Here is an 18,487-nt window from a genome sequence, read left to right on the forward strand (position 1 = left end):
CCTTCCTGGGGTCTAAGTGGCTAGTCAAATTTCCTGGAATTGACTGGGTAATTAAACTTTGCTTCTCACCTTTCTTCACAAGCTGCTTATCCTGGACGGGACAGGTTCAGCTGAAGCGTCGGTTGAACTCACATACTCGTACAGTTTACTGCTGCTAACTCAGACTTTGGGAGCTTGGGCGTCAGTTTGTGTTTGAAGTGCTGGGGACAAAAATGGAGTAAGAAGCTAGGAACTGTTGCATGATCAGGGGGAAATAAACTCAGGATGACAAACCCTGACAGTTCAGTCACACTACTTTTGAGGTGCTGCGCTGATCACGTGTTCAAGAAGCATCACATCCTGTAGCATGTAGCTCACCAAAGCATTGCTCTGCGATTCAAAAAGATGCTTTGCCTGTCATTCATGACTGAATATGCCTGTAAGTTACTGCTGTAATGGTGGATGCAAAGTGAACTAGCTAATTCAGTTACTGTTACAAACATCGGACACAAGCCAGTGCTAACATACAACTTTAAGTTAGAGTGACATTAGGATAACACACACACACACACACACTGAATCTGAAATCTTTAAATGTTTCTGATGGTTCCTGGTGGCATTGTTTGTATTCCTAATGGGTTAACATCACAGTGTAAAGGATTCTAATGGTTTAACATGAGTATCCTGGGACTGAGTCCAGATGCATTTGATGGTTTCCTAATGGAATCTAAAAGTGCTCTACAGAAACCTAGTGGTTTCTAAAGGTAAGCATTAAAAATGAAAATCATCATCCTAATGATCTATTTTGAATAAGGAAGTCATTATAATAAGATAGAAAAACAACACCACACCATAATCCTCCCTCCACCAAACTTTACACTTGGCACAATGCAGTCAGACAAGTACCGTTCTAATGGAAACTGCTAAACCCAGACTCGTCCATCAGACTGCCAGATGGAGAAACGTGATTCATCACTCCAGAGAACACATCTCCACTGCTCTAGAGTCCACTGGCAGTGCTTTACACCACTGCATTCAAAATTTTGCTTTGTGCTTGGTGATGTAAGGCTTGGATGCAGCTGCTCGGCCATGGAAACCCATTCCATGAAGCTCTGCTCTGTTCTTGAGCTAATCTGAAGACCACATGAAGTTTGGAGGTCTATAACGATTGATTTGCTACCTCTGCGCACCACGTGCCTCAGCATCCGCTTATAATACCACTGACAGTTTACTGTGGAATATTCAGTAGCGAGTAAACTTCACGATTGGACTTGTTGTACAGGGAGCATCCTATTACGGTACCACACTGGAATTCATTGAGCTCCTGAGAGTGACTCATTCTTTCACAAATGTTTGTAGAAGCAGTCTGCAGGCCTAAGTGCTTGGTTTTATACACCCGTGGCCATGGAAGTGATTGGAACACCTGAATTCAATGATTTGGATGGGTGAGTGAATACCTTTGGAATACATTGGTTTCTGTCATCACCACTGTGAGGAACTCCGTTTCTGTAGTTTCTCTAGTATAGTGAATTATACTTCTAACCACTCTGAATGACTTTGTTTACATTTTAACCATGCAATGATGCAGAAATTATGAGAAAACTAAAACTATTTTTTAAAATAACATTAGGTTAAATCTACCAACTCAAAAAGAATATAATAGGGTCAGTACAGTAGTTTTGTTGAGATATGTCACTGGAAGTAAATGAAGACTATATATATAAATGAGTCTACTTTACTTGTAGATAGATAGATAGATTTCAAATAAAACATTGTTTTACCAAATATCTTGTGTATGTAACATTACTTTCATACAGAAAGGCCCAGTCAATGCCTGACTTGTTTCTGTGGGAAGTCTGGCAGACTAGACTCTGCATTTGCCAGTAAAACTGTCTGATTAAAAGACTCCACATCGATCCAGGTATACTGAGATTATTTTTTATATTTTAAGGTATTTATAATTGTTTTGAAATTGTATGTTTCTTCAGTGTAGGCCAGTGAGACAGACATGTTCACGCACCAGGGATACACAACTCTACTCCTGAAGGGCCAGTGTCCAGCACGGTTTGGTGATTTTCCTGCTCAAACACACCTGTTTCAGCTCATTTGTTGTTTGTCAGGATTAATTAGTTTGAGTAAGAGAACTATGAAACTGTGCTGCACACTGGCCCTCCAGGTCCGAAGTTGTGCACCCTTTGCTGTAGACTTAACATTCAAAATACATGTATCATGACGTACACTTAAAAGCACAGTGGACATATTTCATTACGTTCATCAAGCGGAACTGTACTGGAAAGAGCCTATTGGAAAAGACCTCTACATATACCCTACATGCAAACAGTCCCTCCGCCAGAGAAATGTCGCTGAGGATAAGTTACCATGGAAACACCAAGTTCCTCTATGGTTGGAAATAAATCCATGCTCCACAGCTCAGCCGAGGCTGCATGTGTCAGGCCTGCCTGTACAGCTTGTAGAATGGGATTAAATTTTCAAAAACCTTGAGATTGTTAATATTGTAAAAAGGTTTTTCAAAGTTAAGGTAGAATGAAGGCTTTATTCAAAATGCATTAAAACCTCAATTACCAAGGCAAACAGGCTTCAGACTTGCTATTAGGCCAGAGTAGTTGAACACTTGCATTATAGATGTAGTTTATTGTACTGAATGTAAGCATAAGATTATTTTTAGTGTGAGGAAATCTATCACACCTATCAAGCTTACATCCCATATAGACATTTAAAAAATGTATTTTTTAATAGACATTAATAGACAGGCCTAAGCATTTTGTGAGACACAGCTGGTCTTGCATGTTTTTTCCAGATGTTGTCAAATCAGTAGCGAGGTGCAGTTTTAACCAATACTGAAAATGAGTCACAAAGCTTGACAAACACCTTTATCCCCTGTCTCAGCTAAAAGGTCAGAGTGTTTGAACTTCACCACTAGGGGCCTCCCTCTCACCTACTCACCTACCAAACATCAAAGCACAGAAATGTGAGTCAGTCTTTGCCAGTATGTGTGTGGAGTGGCAGTCGGGGGATAATAAGAGGAGGCTTACAAATACCACATTCACACTTAACCCCCTGAGTTGTAATCCTAATAATGATCTTAATTTGAACTTTTTAGATGAAGTCTAAGGCTTTGGTAGCCAATGCAGCAATATCACTTTAACTGCTTGGGACATAACAGCGACACCAAATGGCCTCAATAGCTTTACTGCAATAAAAACATTCAGTAATCTGCATATAGAAAAGTGTACGCCTAGTATGATACAGTAAAAGACTTGTAGAAGAAGGATACACACTATGACATGACTGTAGCGTTGCAGCAGGGCAAAATAAATGTTGGCTACTTCCTATAGCATAACATGATTAACTTTGCATTTTCATTGTTAAATTGTTTGTAGAGTCAGGAGATTAGTGAGTGAATTCCAAATATCACCCTGAGTTGAAAAATGTGAATAAGGCATGAGAAATAACACAACAGCATCCCCGATTTCAGTGTATATGCAAGCAGTATCATGTTCAATACCGTGTCAGTGAGACTCCTTGGGTTCGTTTCCTTGGGCAGAGTTATTTCATATTATAGTACAACGTTTATTTTCTGTTGTTTGCACCCAACAGAAATTATTAGTGTGTGGTAGTATCTTAAAAGCATGGAAAAGCATTTGCATGAGTTTATTGGAAATGAATAGCCTGCAGTTCACATTTTGACATGTCCAATATGTAATGGGTACCCAATGGGTACTATGTTATGTTATGTTATGACAATTTTTACAAATTATTGACCGTATGTTTTAAGGAAATAAAAATATGTTTATGTCACAGATTGCTCATATCTTGATTATTGTAGGCTAAGGTTGCAGTGACAATTAGTGCTATTATGTTAAATAATAGAGCAGTGCTGGCACATCACAGGAAAATTAGAAGTCTCATACCTCAAAATGACTTCTGAAATCTGCCAATGTATTTGTAATATTAAAGGGCCCATATTTTGGGGGAAATGTGAATTTTCACTTTTTTGAAATAGTAGTTTAGTATGTAAACATTGTTTCAAAACATTCTATTCACTACCCAGTCCACAACCCATATTTCCATCTAGAATGAATGTGAGACAGCCGATCAGTACAGAGGTTATTTGCATGTATCAGTCCTAAAGGCACAGTAACAGAAACAGTGTGGAGAGTAATTTTTTTAAATTCAGCGTAATTAAATCATGATGTAAACAGACTCGCTATGTCTGAATTGCTGGCAGTGGTGGTGACAGGAACCAGATGTCCAATGTGTTTAATGCCCCTAAAAGCTCCCTCACAGAAACTACAAATTTAAAAATTATTGTTCATATGGAACAAGTTTATATGAAAAAATGTTTGTCTATATGGAAAAAAATTGTGTTCTTTGATGGAGAATATGTTGAATATGGTTTTATGTTGAATCTTTTTTTTAAAAGGTTTCTATATAGTGTTAAAAAAAGGGTTCTTCTGTTATTGCATGCTTGACATTGTAACAATAGAAAAACCCTTTTTGGTTCTATGTAGAACCATTTTCTGTCCTGATGAACCCTTGAAGAAGTGTGTATTAGGATTATGAATACATAAACTGATACATGAGTCATTGTTTTATGATATTTTTGGCCTGTAATCTATTTTTTAAATATATTAAAGGAACAGAAATACATGCAGGCCATTGTAAGGAAAAGGAGATGTACTCAGACAAATGTAGGTTCACTGATCATTTTGGATAGTAAATAAAATGTCAATATTGGTGTTGCGACGCCTGGCTCCTGTCATCACCACTGTAGAAAAATCCATGTCGGTAAGTTTCTCATAAATGAGCCGTTTCACATTTTTTTACACTTTTATTACAGAATTAAGTAGAAAATTTAGATAATGTATGAAAAAAGCAGTGGAAATCCCCTTTAATTGTGAGAAATAGCGAGACTGAATATTGTCGTGTAAAATTGAGTTACAGCTGTTTTTATTGCATAAAACCACAAACATCATGTGTGGACTTCAAGGGGAAAAAAAAATCAGGAAACGTAGGAAATGGGCCCTTTAAATAGACAGAAAGAAGCACATTCTGACTCCTAAGTAGTTTTTCTGTCACTCTTTGAGGTGATAGAGAGAGGGAGAACTGAGATGGTATGGTCTGGTTAGCAGTAAAGGAGGGCAAAAGAAACTATGAACATGTATAAGTATTGCTTTTATTGTGTGCTGTAGCCACAACAAGTTGAGACTGCTTATGGCAAAACACAATAGTTCTGTACTGCAGGGAGCAGAGTCAGGTTTACCCCTAAACAACGGCACATTCAGGGTGGGCAGTGTCTATTCGCAATCACAAGAACCGCTACCTCTCTAGTGCAAACCAAGCTACAATACTGCTCACCTTATGAGACCATTGGCATTTGATTATCCAGTAGCAAAATTTCTCCAGAGCAGACGGCAGCTCAGTAAAATATCTATTTGATCTTTTATTTGACGTTTCTTCATGGCACAATACTCTTTAAAAAGGCTAACCACTCAGAAAATAGTACCATACAGTTAGGTTCAGTTGAAATGCTCTTCTTTGTTCTTTAGGAGCTGTAATTTGTTTGGAAATTCCCTCCTTTCCTCTCAACAGACATAAACAAACAAATAGTTGTAAAAACTTAACTTTAGAGACAGTTAATTTAGGTCAAGAGAGTAAAAATCCTCCGTAAGATTTTGTCCCAACTGCCTGGATTCTAGTTAACAAGGGTGTTAGAACAAAATTTGTGGAAGGATTTGAACTTTCTGGACGTGAACGACCCACCTCAGCTTAATTTTATTAGGCCTCACATTTCAATTTGATCCAATAAAGTTAGCATACGTTTGCCTTTGCTACCTCAACATGAAACACATTCAACATATTTTCAGTTCGCTATTTTAGTGTAGTGCCTGCTGAGCACTAGAGAACTCTGTGAATGAACTTTTCCAGAGATTAGGGTAATGAAATGACTGTATAATGAATGGAAAAGAAAATGTTTAGTGCACATTCTATGCTATAAACCCATTCAGATGCTGTAGGAAATCTGGCTAAATATTGCAACTGGTATAAAAGAGATGGCAAGATCTTTTTTGCCTATGGGGTAAATCGGCAGCTGTATTGTGTTGTGAGCGTGGGTGGAGAGCTGAAATGAACTGACTCTTTCAGCTCAGTAATTTGTAAAGCTAAATAAGATCTTAGAGCACATCTGTAGTGACCCATGCTCACAGCTGACCCAACGTGACCCTTTTTATCTGATTGTTCCACCGTTCTGATCATCAGGTGCTTCATAAAGCTTAAAGCCTGGGGGAGTAAACTGCACTAACCATGTCACAAGGTGTGGAAAGCGTGACTTAATATGCTGAAGCGATGTTTATTTTTTCTGTTACAAAGTGTGTCCCTCTCTAAATGGCCCAAGATATAAACTCCTTAGATATTTATCCATCAGAACATTTTGAATTATCCTGCATCAAGTGTTTCTCTAAGAATCAATTTCTGGTTCTTTCTTTACATCACACAAACTCTTCTACGCTCTTACCATTCAGTAAAGCCCAGATATTTATCCCTGCACATATTTAGTGCTTCTTTCATCCATACTCCTGTATCAAAATGCAACAGACAAGGATACATCAGCCTCCTTTGTAAAAGGATTACAAGCCTCCTTTGATAGTCACATAGGTTGTCCTACACTCCTAATGCCACAGTTTAATTAAGCTAGCAACGGCTGAATAATATAACAGGCTAACCCTCATACTCTCATAATTGGTGGGCCAATAAATAAAGGATTATTAAATAGGTGTAAAGATGAGATCATTTACTGTCAGCCTCACTTGGAACAACTGTTGTTTATCAACTGAGTTCTTCCAGAGAAAATGCTTTCCACAAAATTCTGCAAACTGAATAACAGCCTCTTTGACATAGAAATTGTTGAGCAAAGTATCAAAAAGAATTAATAACAAACATGGTAACAATAAAAAGATAAATAAAATATATATTACACATCTTTAAATATTAACCCTGCAGCTCAGGTCTCGTTTTGATACAGTTGTCTGATATTTTGAGATCATTCAACTGTTGCTGCTCAATGAACTCTGAAGTCTCTTCCATGATCTGTCCGGGGATGTGGAAGTCAGCGGAAGGCCTGCGATGAGTCGAGAGAGTGTCATCATCTTCCTGGTGGGGGACGGAGGTGCTATGCGAGTTCCTGGGCCCAAGGTTGCAGCCTGTGCCCTGGAGGAACTGCATGAAGTTCTCTTCAATAGAAGCCTCCCTACTGGGCAGCTGCTCCTCTTCATGTGGCCGCCCCCACTTGAAAACCCAGGCCATGTTCCTTGCCAGTTCCTCCCTGATCTGCCGGTTCAAACAACCATAAAAAATGGGATTGGAGGTGAAGCAGAAATAGCCGATCCAGGTGACCACATATTCCAGCTGAGCCAGGGATGCAGGTGAGGAGGATATGATGGCAGAGTAGAGGTGGAAAGAGAAGTAGGGGAGCCAACAGCCTAAGAATTGACCCCCGACGGCCACTAGCACGACTGCAGCCTTGCCTCCGCCAAAAGTCCTCTGTGGTGTATTGCGGGTGCCTCCGAGGCTGGCCGCTGTGCTGGAACGGCTGCTTAGGGATTCAGAGCGTGGCCGTGGAGTTTCAACCCATGTAGGTATGGGACCTTGCTGCATTGCTGCCACCCTGGCCACCTTGAACATGTTACAGTACACCACCAAGATGATAAGGACTGGGCACAGGAAGTATATGAGCGTGAAGAAGATCATAAACACTAAGCGGTGAGAACCCCGGTTCATCAAATGCAAAGAGCAGCATCTTGGTTCTAAAACAAGGTTCATTCGGGCGTCATCCTTCTGCAGCGTCCATCCCAGCAAGGGAAGTGCAGACATGAGCATAGCTTTGATCCATATGCCGACAAGAACTGAAACCACCAGTCCCATGGTCATTTTAACCTCGTAGCGCATTGGATGGACAACATAGTAGTAACGTTCCACGTTGATGGCTGAGATGGTGAGAATAGCAGCGCTAATTAGCCCAACACTCAGACAGAGGTATGCCTGGCAGACGGCTTCATTAAAGAAAGCCTTCTCCGTGAGCATCCCCAGAGGCATCAGCACTAGAGCAGCCAGGAGATCCACCAGACAGAGGTGGAAGACGAAGACAAATTTGTGCAGGCGCGGTGCCCTGGCGATGACTGTCATGATGGCCAAGTTGCCCACCACAGCCAGTATGTCCATCAGGACCATAGAACAGAGGGCCAGCATCTGGAGTAGAGCACCATCACTGGGTAGGATCACTCCTGAGCCATTGGACTGGGTGATGTTGGGCTGCCATTGGCTGGCATGAGACAGGTTCCACAGAGTGTGGGTGGAAGGAGTGGGATCCATGAGAGGACAGGATAAGGATAATGGGCAGAAATTACATTCATGGGCTTATCACCCATCCTCTCTTACCAACTAGCAGCCCAGCTACAGGGCTTAGTGGGGTCTGTATTATTAGTCTTATGGCACAGTTACGTAGACACAAGCGTATAGCATAAATGGTGCCATACACCTAGTCACCTCCTTTCCACACATCCTTCTACTCATCTCCATGCTTGTAGAGGCTCCATCCTAGTGTCTTTTTATCAGACGAATAAGAGATGTTTGTCAGTGTCCAGGACCTGCAACAGAAACACACGAAACTTACATGAGCACTTTACTGAATGTGCAAATTGTCACTGTCAGAACAAAACCTTGTTTCTCCAAAATGGTAACTTTATAGAAGAAGACATAACATTTGTAGCTTTTAAAAAGTAAAGCTGGGTATTCGCTACATGCTTTTTAGCCTGATTTCAACTCAGATTTTCAGAATCACAAGTGATTTTCACAGTCAGAAGTGAAGTTTTCTCCAGGTCTATAGTGTAAGATGGTCAGTGATGTATTTGAATAAGCCATTCAGGCAACAGCCAATGACAGAGCTTGGAGATAGAAGAGACGTATGCAGACCACAAGATAGAGGAGTTGCTTGTTGAACACAGGCAAAGACAAGTCTTTACATTGTTTATAGTGTATGGACTTGGATGCCATGTTATCCTTTTTACGATTTCTCTCTTCCAGCTCTCACTATGACATCTGTGCTTCTCAACCCCATATTCAGTAATGAGGCCCAGACCTCCCTTTCCCCCAGTCAATTCCACTAGCTCCCTGGGGGGGATTCCGAGGCGCTCCCAGACCAGCTGGGCGATATAGTCACGCCAGCGTGTCCTGGGTCTTCCCCAGGGTCTCCTTCCGGGTGGACTTGCCTGTGACACCTCCCAAGGGAGGCGTCCAGGAGGCATCCTAACAAGATGCCCGAACCACCTCAACTGGCTCCTCTCGAGTCGCTCTACTCCGAGTCCCTCCCGGATGACCAAACTTCTCACCCTATCTCTAAGGGAGAGTCCAGACACCCTGCGGAGGAAACTCACTTGTATTCGCGATCTTGTTCTTTCGGTCATTACCCAAAGCTCATGACCATAGGTGAGGGTGGGAACGTAGGTCGACCAGTAAATCAAGAGCCTTGCCTTATGGCTCAGCTCTTTCTTTACCACAACAGACCGGTAAAGAGCCCGCATCACTGCTGACCCAGCACCAATCCGCCTGTTAATCTCTGCTCCCTTGTACCATCACTCGTGAACAAGACCCCGAGATACTTAAACTCCTCCACTTGAGGCAAGAGCTCATCCCCGACCCAGAGAGGGCTCTCCACCCTTTCCCACCTGAGAACCATGGCCTCGGATTTGGAGGTACTGATCCTCATCCCGGCCCCTTCACACTCGGCTGCAAACCGATCCAGTGAAAGCTGAAGTTCACGGCCTGATGTCCTCAATAGGACCACATCATCTGCAAACAGCAGCGATGTGACCTTGAGGTCACCAAACCGGACACCCTCCATCCCCTGACTGCGCCTAGAAATTCTATCCATAAAAATTATGAATAGAATTGGTGACAAAGGGCAGCCCTGACGGAGTCCAACTCTCACTGGGAACGAGTCTGACTTACTGCCGACCATGCGAACCAAACTCCTGCTTTGTTTGTACAGGGCCTGAATGACTCGTAGCAAAGAGCCATGTACTCCCGAAGCACCTCCCACAGAATACCCCGGGGAACACAGTCGAATGCCTTCTCCAAATCCACAGAGCACATTTGGACTGGTTGGGCAAACTCCCATGAACCTTCCAGAATCCTGGAGAGGGTAAAGAGTGGGTCCAGTGTTCCACGACCAGGGCGGAACCCGCACTGCTCCTCCTGTATCCAAGGTTCAACTATAAGCCGGATTCTCTTCTCCAGTACCCCTGCATAGACCTTACCAGGGAGGCTGAGGAGTGTGATTCCCCTGTAGTTGGAACACACTCTCCGGTCCCCCTTTTTAAAAAGAGGCACCAAAACCCCAGTCTGCCAATCCAGTGGCACCGCCTCCGATGTCCATGCAATGTTGAAAAGGCGTGTCAGCCAAGACAGCCCCACAACATCCAGAGCCTTGAGGAACTCGGGATGGATCTCATCCACCCCTGGAGCCCTGCCGCCAAGGAGCTTTTTAACTACCTTAGTGACTTCGGCCTCAGTAATGGACAAGCCTATTCCCATGTCCCCAGACTCTGTCTCCTCACTGGAGAACGTGTTGGTGGGATTGAGAAGGTCCTCAAAATATTCCTTCCACCGCCCAATGACGTCTTCAGTCAAAGTCAGCAGCACACCATCTCCACTATATACAGTGCTAGTGGCACTCTGCTTTCCCCTTCTGAGTCGCCTGACGGTTTGCCAGAATCTTTTCGGAGCCGACTTAAAGTCACTTTCCAAGGCCTCACCGAACTCTTCCCACACCTGGGTTTTTGCCTTGGCAACGACTGAAGCCGCAGATCGCTTGGCCTGTCGATACCTGCCAGCTGCCTCTGGTGTCCTACAGGCCAACCATGCCCGGTAGGACTCCTTCTTCAGCTTGATGGCATCTCTCACCTGGGTTGTCCACCAACCTAGGTGAGAGGTTTGAGGATTACCGCCCCGACAGGCACCAACTACCTTGCGACCACAGCTACAGTCAGCCGCTTCAACAGTGGAGGAGCGGAACATGGCCCATTCTGAGTCAATGTCCCTCACCTCCCCCGATATCTGGTCAACGTTCTGCTGAACTTCATTGTGGATGCAATAGCCTGTGTTTGCCCCATGACAAAAATACAAGACATTCTGTAAAAGCCTAAAATGTGTGTAGAACTCTCTGTTATCGAAACCTGTTAGAATTTTAATAGTCGTGTACTGTAATTCCATCTTAAGTTATTGTAACCAGGTTTTATTAGATGCGAAGCAACTCATTGACCCATCATGTATTCACTCGCACATGTTTAGCATGTTTTCCACGATGTAGCGCCATTAGCAGGCAAGTAGATATTGTTTTTGTAATGCATTGGGCCTCATTCACGAACCATTCTGAATAAGACATTTCTACTTAAAACCCACTGACGCAGTGTTTTACGAAGATTCTGATATTCAGCAATGGTTTCTTATTTGGGATTTTTTCATAGGTAAGAACAATCTATACACACTTGAGCACAAAGGTGCGAGCAGTTTTGGAATTCAAGAACACGTCATGAATGAAGATTTTTTCTTAGGACCTTTCTCAAGAACAAATTCAAGAAAAATATTAGGACCTTATTGGTGAAATAGGCCCATTGCTGTTAAGTGACACTTAAGTGTCTATGTTTAGTAATAAGTAGTTCTGGATAATTTTTTTAGGTCTGTTTGCCAGGAAATGTTAATAGGATATTTAAAAATTGATTACAAAAAAAAATGGATTACAAGGTTTTGATCTGACAGTGATGATGTACACTTTGCAGTGTGTTCTTACACGAAAACTGATTAAACAAATTGGGTTCATTTTTAAAATACCTCGTTTTTTAATGCACATACTTGAACAAAATCCCTGAAGATCACAGATGAAAACCTGAGAACCAAAAAGAATACCAGCATTAATTTAACTGTAAGAATGCACACAGTTCAACTCACCATGTTAAACTGATACATGAGCAAATGTGACCGACTATTTCAAATGTGTTTGTGCTGCAGCTTTTGAACTGGATATTCTGCTGGGAGCTGACAAACTTGCTTGTACTCCCGGTACTTCACTGCAGGTCTGATTACATTGTTAGCTGTTGCCTGCATTCTGTCCTGATGTTTACAGTCTCAGACTCTCCATGTGTAACCTTTCAGTACCCTACTGAAATGAGATGAAAGAAAAAAAAACACTTCTTCACTCATTCCATGTTTGCCCACCAAAATTGCCAGTCTCATGGGCAATGTGGTCAACGACGTGACTAGAGCTCAGGGAGATTTCTAGACTAATCTGGATATGTTAGGCTTTCTTTGTTTGTAGATATAGGAACTGTATTTCAGCCTGAGGCCAAAGGACACAGTGATCTGGAGATTAATTGATATGACTGTGTACATGTGCTCCTTGGAGGTCTTAATGAAACAAAACCTACTGCATTTTGGGGGTTGTCCTGCTATGTAAAGCAGAAAACCATTTAAGCAAACAATGTCAGTTGTACCCATAACAGTCAGGAAGCACTGGTTCATTTATAGATTTTTAAAAATCTGTATGTAATTAAATCATTAAACAGAATAATACACAGTAACATGAAGATCAGTTTCTCTAGAATGGTGGTAATAGGAACCGAACATCCAAAGCATTTAATACCTCTAAAAGCTATGTGACAAAGTTATTACATGAATGGGTTACAAATGCGCCGCCTGAAGCCTGAGATGATGTTTCTGAAAAAAGGTATTGGTTTCAAATGTGTTTTATCAATCCATTCATGATGGAGAAGTACATGTCGAGGTAAAATAATACCCAAAGAAAACCGATTTGCTGCTGTTTTCCAATTAACAACATTACATATAAACACCAAGAAGACAAATGTAGTTTTATGGGTCATTTAACACAGCAGATAAAATGACTATATTTGTGTTGAAGACTAGGAGATGCATAGACTAATCAGCTAGTCGTCTCCTAAAACCTCTAGTTGGCGCTGTAGACAGAAGTCAACTAGTTGAGCATAGTGCTTGAAATACAGTGGTACTAAAATTGCAGTGAAGAGGCAGGAGGAGAGAACCGAAATCTGTTTTTCTTCCCAAAGTACTTTATCCATCCATCCATTTTCTAAGCTGCTTCTCCGTTAGGGTCGCGGGGGGTGCTGGAGCCAGCAGTCTTCGGGCAGAAGGCAGGATACACCCTGGACAGGTCGCCAGTCCATCGCAGGGCAGACAGACAGACACAGACAGTCACTCATTCACACCCAGGGGTAATTTAGCATGTCCTGCATGTCTTTGGACTGTGGGAGGAAACCGGAGAACCCGGAGGAAACCCACGCAGACAATATGCAAACTCCACAAAGAGACGACCCCGATCACCCAGCCGGGGAATTGAACCCAGGCCCTCCTCGCAGTGAGGCGACAGCGCTACCCACCACGCCACCATGCCGCCCCCCCAAAGTACTTTATTAGTGTGTAAATACTACAAAGAATTAAACCAATTCCACTGCAAGCTGCATAAGACTACTCTGAAATGGGCTCACAAGTCAGGCCTTCTAGGCTTGGAGAACTATGATACTAAAGGGCTATTTGACTGACGTAAAACATCTGGTCACATTTGGTGTGTGTCTGTGTGTGTGTATGTGTGTATACAAACTCTATATGTGCCTATATGGAACCTTTTTGAAAAGGGTTGTATACAGCATCAAAAAGCGTTCAAAAACGTTTGTATAGTAGCAGCAGAATGCAAAGAGCCTTCAAAAGAGCCTTCAAAAAGGTTCTATATATAACCATTTACAAATCATTCTCTATCAATCTGAAGAACCATTTCACAATGCAAAGAACTCTATCATGCAAAGGGTTCTTTGAGTGTTCAGAGTCCTATATAAACCCTTCAAGAACCGTTGAAGAACCATTATGTTTAAGAGTGTATATATATTTTGCTGCTGTGGAACAAATCTTGCGTCTCCAAAATGGTAACTTTACAGGAGAAGGAAAAAACAGACTTTACTTTTAATCAAAGTCAATGGAACCAGAATTTTTGTCCAAGTAATTGTGTCTGTTTCTTTTGGTCATCAGAAAATTTACACACAATATAAAGAGAAGCATGTATTTTCAAAGTATGTCAAAAATTGATAAACAACAAAAATGGAGATACGAGGTTTTGTTCCGAGGGCAGCAATGTATATATATATATATATATATATGTATGTATATTTAGCCAGTTAAATTCTCTGTGAGAATTGAGTTTCTGTGAGTGGTGGTACTTTTAGCATGCAGTTTACATCAGACTGTCTGTGTGCTTCTGTGGTCGGCTAGTAAAAACGTATAGTTGTGCAGCCCCTATTGTAGACATTGTGACCCCTGGTTCCTGTCATCACTGCAGAGAAATCAGTCAGTACGTTTTTCTATAACTCTGCATTTCACAGCAAACTATTCTATATGGCTTTGTTTACATGTCCACCAATTGAATTATGCAGAAAATTCGAAAAATCAATGAAGCTCTCCTTTAACTTCATTAATGCTTACTTAAATATCCTCATTATAGCTTTTCATCATTTAATATACATTGTTATGTTGAATTTTATCAATACCACCCAGCAATAGCCTGAAATGTGTGCGGGAAAAGTGGGAGAGTGTTTGTGGCGAAGTAGAGCACCATCTGTAGTTAAGTGGACAACTATTTGAGAAAACTCTGTAGTTCAATCATAGGCTAATGGCAAAAGCACTACACAGTAAGACTGCCATCTTGACCCACTTTGGGCTTGAAAAGATGGGCACTAACCCATTACGTTCACATTTACTGAACAACGACTGGCACTGCACACTCAGACTGTGAGACCTCAAAGCACTGATTCCTAAAAGGTGATTAAAGTGGACCAGTCTCCCTCGGCTCGAGTTAACCTGCCATAGTGCTTTCTGCTCTTGTGTGACAGAGACAGCACACAGCAGTACATCAACGTTATATAAAATCACTGTTTCAAGGCATCATAAAGCAGAAAAGCATGTGCACCACAGCCCAAAGGAAAAAGAGCTTGTCACAAGAGTCCCCCGACAATTGGTGTGTAATTGCAGACAATTCTGGATGCCCTCTTGAGTTAGATTTCTTCAGCCCGACTATAGAGCTCCACACAAAATGTACTCCCACTTATTCACTCATTGTCATCATAGATGTCTTAAATACAGTCTATAATGCTAACTTTGGAGTTTCTAGAGACATTTTTGGGGAAATCTTGGAATTAGACATTTTGGAAGAATTTATTAATATCAACAGTGTTCAATGTCAGCATACCACTCAATAATGTAATATATGGTATAGTTACTTACATGGTACTGTGTATAATTCAGAGACACCCATTTTATTTATTGAATGTCCAGTCAAAAATTTCCATTAAGTACAAGTTATTCATTTTTGAGCATCAGAAAAAGCAGAAAACATATTTAACAGAAAATTACACATATGGCTCAACAACTAAATATAATTTTCAACTTTTCAGCATTTAGTATGTCTGCTGTTTATCTTTATTCTAGCTTTCATTCTTTTCAGGGAACCTGTTTTCACATTTTTTGACACCTCCAAAGTCTTAGAGGTTTTCTGCCAAGCAATTTCAATTACGACTTTCAGTCCATAAAACCTTACTCTATATCTCCACATCCTATTTTCAGTGTTTTTATGCAAATTTTCCTTTTTTTGCTATTTTCTTTTCTCAGTATCGGTTTCTTGACAGCTACACATCATTTCAGACTCATAGTGTTGAGTTGTCTTCTCACTGTAGAAGGATGGACAGATGGATTTTTTCAGATCTAAAGTAAGAGTGGAGCTTGATTTTCTCCTCTTGCTCAAAGACGAAAGCTTTAATGACTGTTTATCTGATGACAGTTTTGGTGGTCCTGTTTTGAGCTCTAGATTTGGAAATTCAGAATTTTTTCTTTGACTTTCCCTTACTTTACGTGCATGCGGATTATCTTCCTCAAATGCACAAGAAAGAATTTTGTCAGGCCCTTAAGGCGTGTTTGGGTGTAGTTGCTGGTGCTGTTAGTGTCTCTCTGAAGGAGGAACAGCGTGTCAGTGGCTCCTATGGGAACAGTTTTTTGGGAGGACACTGCTGTAAGTTGTTGGTTTTAAGGTGGGAAGGATGGAAGAGTTAAAGTGGTAGCACTGTGCACAGAAGTAAAGATCAGACGAATGAAATGCTGATAGAGTTGATATTATGCTTAGTGTTGAATGTGTTTTTGTTGTTTTTCTGACATTTAAAAGCCATTTTGAGAGGAAATTAAATAAATGGAAAGTTGGTCTCTGACTCACGACATATTACTACAGTACTACATATGTCTTCATATATCATTCTGGCATTTCTGCTTTCAAATGAAAATAATGTATGCAAAAGCATAACTGATTTGCATCTGTTGAAAAATTAGGAAATATGATATTTAAGATCACTGTTCAGGTCACAACAGGTAAAATTGTATACATTTAAGCCATAGTTATTCTGCAGTAAGGAACACAGATATGTTCCGAATGTATATATATATATATATATATATATATATATATATGCGGAATTAGTTTTGTTTAACAAAATGCAGCTTCAAAACAAAGCTGTGTTTTTCTGAGCTCTGTCTCTCTGAGCGAGTAAGAATGTCCCTGCCTGCCAACTGAGAAACATATGACTCTATAATATGCACATGACTCAGTAGTTACTGCAATGAAAACCGGCCCTGTTGTTCGAAAACTTCTTTACCCCTTTCTTCTTCCTCACTTTCCCCCTAGGAGAGTTGCACGGATCACTGTCAATACAGTACTGTATATGTTTCTTTGTGGGGCTACAGTCATTATGAACTGGCTGTCATCTATAGAGTGTTCACGAGGATCTAAGGCCTGCACGCTTTAATTCACATTGAAATATACTTGTTTTGTATCCACCACAGAGAACTACAGTGTTCTCTGTCTCTGATCCTGGACAACCTCCATCCTGCATGTTATATTGTTTTCCTGCTCTAACTGACCCACTTCTACTCAGAACGACCTTAAAAACTTGCTGGTTACTTTAAAAATAAAGGTTCCGAAATGCTTCTTGGCTTGGATGTTCAGTTCTAAGAACTTAGTAGCATAGAACCTTCATTACTTTTAAAAACAGTGCTTCACACTCTCATTTACAATCTCTCAAGAAGCAAGCGTCTGAGGAATCATAGAGAGAAAGGTTCTGTACCAGTTCTTGTATGGTATTTCTGCAAAAAAATGCTTTTCAGCACCTTTATTTATTGAAAAAAATAACTGGATCAGATGTGCAAGAGCCGAGGGAACACTGAAGCATGCAAGGCTGCTGCTCTAAACGCTTCTGCTGTCCTAGCCGCAGCTAAACGGCAAGACAGTTCAGTGGAGACTTCCACTAATGATCAACAGACAAGTAATAAAACTCACAAGCTTTAACTGTCAGTTATACTGCACATCCAGACACGTAGCACTTCAATGCAAATGTGGAACTTAACAGGTTTACATAAATGTGGTCACATGAAGCCTGTTCCACAACAAGACTACGCAAATCTCCCTCCATGACACGCGACTACTGAAAGTGCTCCAGAGCAAGTTCAGAGGAGTTTCATGTTACCTTGCTATGACTGTGCAAAAGCTGCCGGAGCGTTCTAGAACAGGTGAGTTTGGGATGACGGCAGTCTGTCCTCGTCAAGCAGAGCAGAGCCGTGGCAGGTTGATCAAAGAGCGAGGGGAGGGGTGGAGGTGTACCTCCTCAGCCTCCAGAAGGTTGCTATGGTGTAGCGGTCCAAGAGGCAGGATCTCCTTCAAAAGCTCCTAATGCTAGTGGCGCACAACAATGAGAGGGAGAGAGAGACCGAGAGAGAGAGAGAGAGCCCGACTCCTCTTCTCACCTGGCTCTTTCATCTCTCTGCCCTCCCTCTTTCGCTCGCCCGCCCCCACACGCGTGTGCACACACACACACACACTCACCCTCACATTCTGCCGATCCTCTGCTCTTAGCTGTGCTTCAGGCAGGTCCAGGTGGTCAGGTTGCTGCTTGAGCGGATGGAAAGGAAAAAGCAGAATGCTCTCTAGCACACGCACACACTCACACACACACACACATGCGCTCGCTCTCTCACTCTCTCTCTCTCTCTCTCACACACACACACACACACACGCACACACATCCACACATAAACATGTGCTCTCGCTCACACGCACACAGGGCAACTGCAGTGTGGAGTGGAGACAGGGATGCAGGGAGGCAGGCAGGCGGCTTTTCGCTCAGCGCAGGGTCCTAGTGGCCCTCGCCGGTGTGCACACAGACCCTGTTTACACTGGGTATTAACATCTGTCTCGAGTGAGAGGATCATTGGTGGAGATGTACAGCAGATGCACACAGTACACATATATATATATATATTTACAAACTTTCATCAAGGTGTTGGAAACCTCAGAGATTTTGGTTGGTTATTTGAGCTCCTG

At 41.7% G+C, this 18,487-nt stretch overlaps 1 protein-coding gene across 6 annotated transcripts; it reads right to left on the reverse strand.

Annotated features, from left to right (window-relative positions):
- Nucleotides 1-5,156: 5,156 nt before the first annotated feature.
- gpr61 (G protein-coupled receptor 61) lies at nucleotides 5,157-18,217 on the reverse strand. Of its 6 annotated transcripts, none has more exons than XM_017722004.2 (3): nucleotides 17,990-18,217; nucleotides 11,905-11,938; nucleotides 5,157-8,642 (listed from the first exon to the last, which is right to left on the reverse strand). In XM_017722004.2, the coding sequence occupies exon 3, from the start codon at nucleotides 8,365-8,367 to the stop codon at nucleotides 6,988-6,990; it is 1,380 nt and encodes a 459-aa protein (XP_017577493.1). In that variant the 5' UTR covers nucleotides 8,368-8,642; nucleotides 11,905-11,938; nucleotides 17,990-18,217; the 3' UTR covers nucleotides 5,157-6,987. The 6 variants fall into 6 exon arrangements, with proteins under 6 accessions (XP_017577493.1, XP_017577491.1, XP_037391510.1 ...); XM_017722002.2 differs by having other exon boundaries at nucleotides 11,884-11,938; XM_037535613.1 differs by lacking the exon at nucleotides 17,990-18,217 and adding an exon at nucleotides 17,634-17,975.
- Between the last annotated feature and the right edge of the window lie 270 nt (nucleotides 18,218-18,487).

This window comes from Pygocentrus nattereri, chromosome 28 (genome assembly GCF_015220715.1).
Source record: "Pygocentrus nattereri isolate fPygNat1 chromosome 28, fPygNat1.pri, whole genome shotgun sequence".
In the NCBI taxonomy this organism is placed as follows: Eukaryota; Metazoa; Chordata; class Actinopteri; order Characiformes; family Serrasalmidae; genus Pygocentrus; species Pygocentrus nattereri.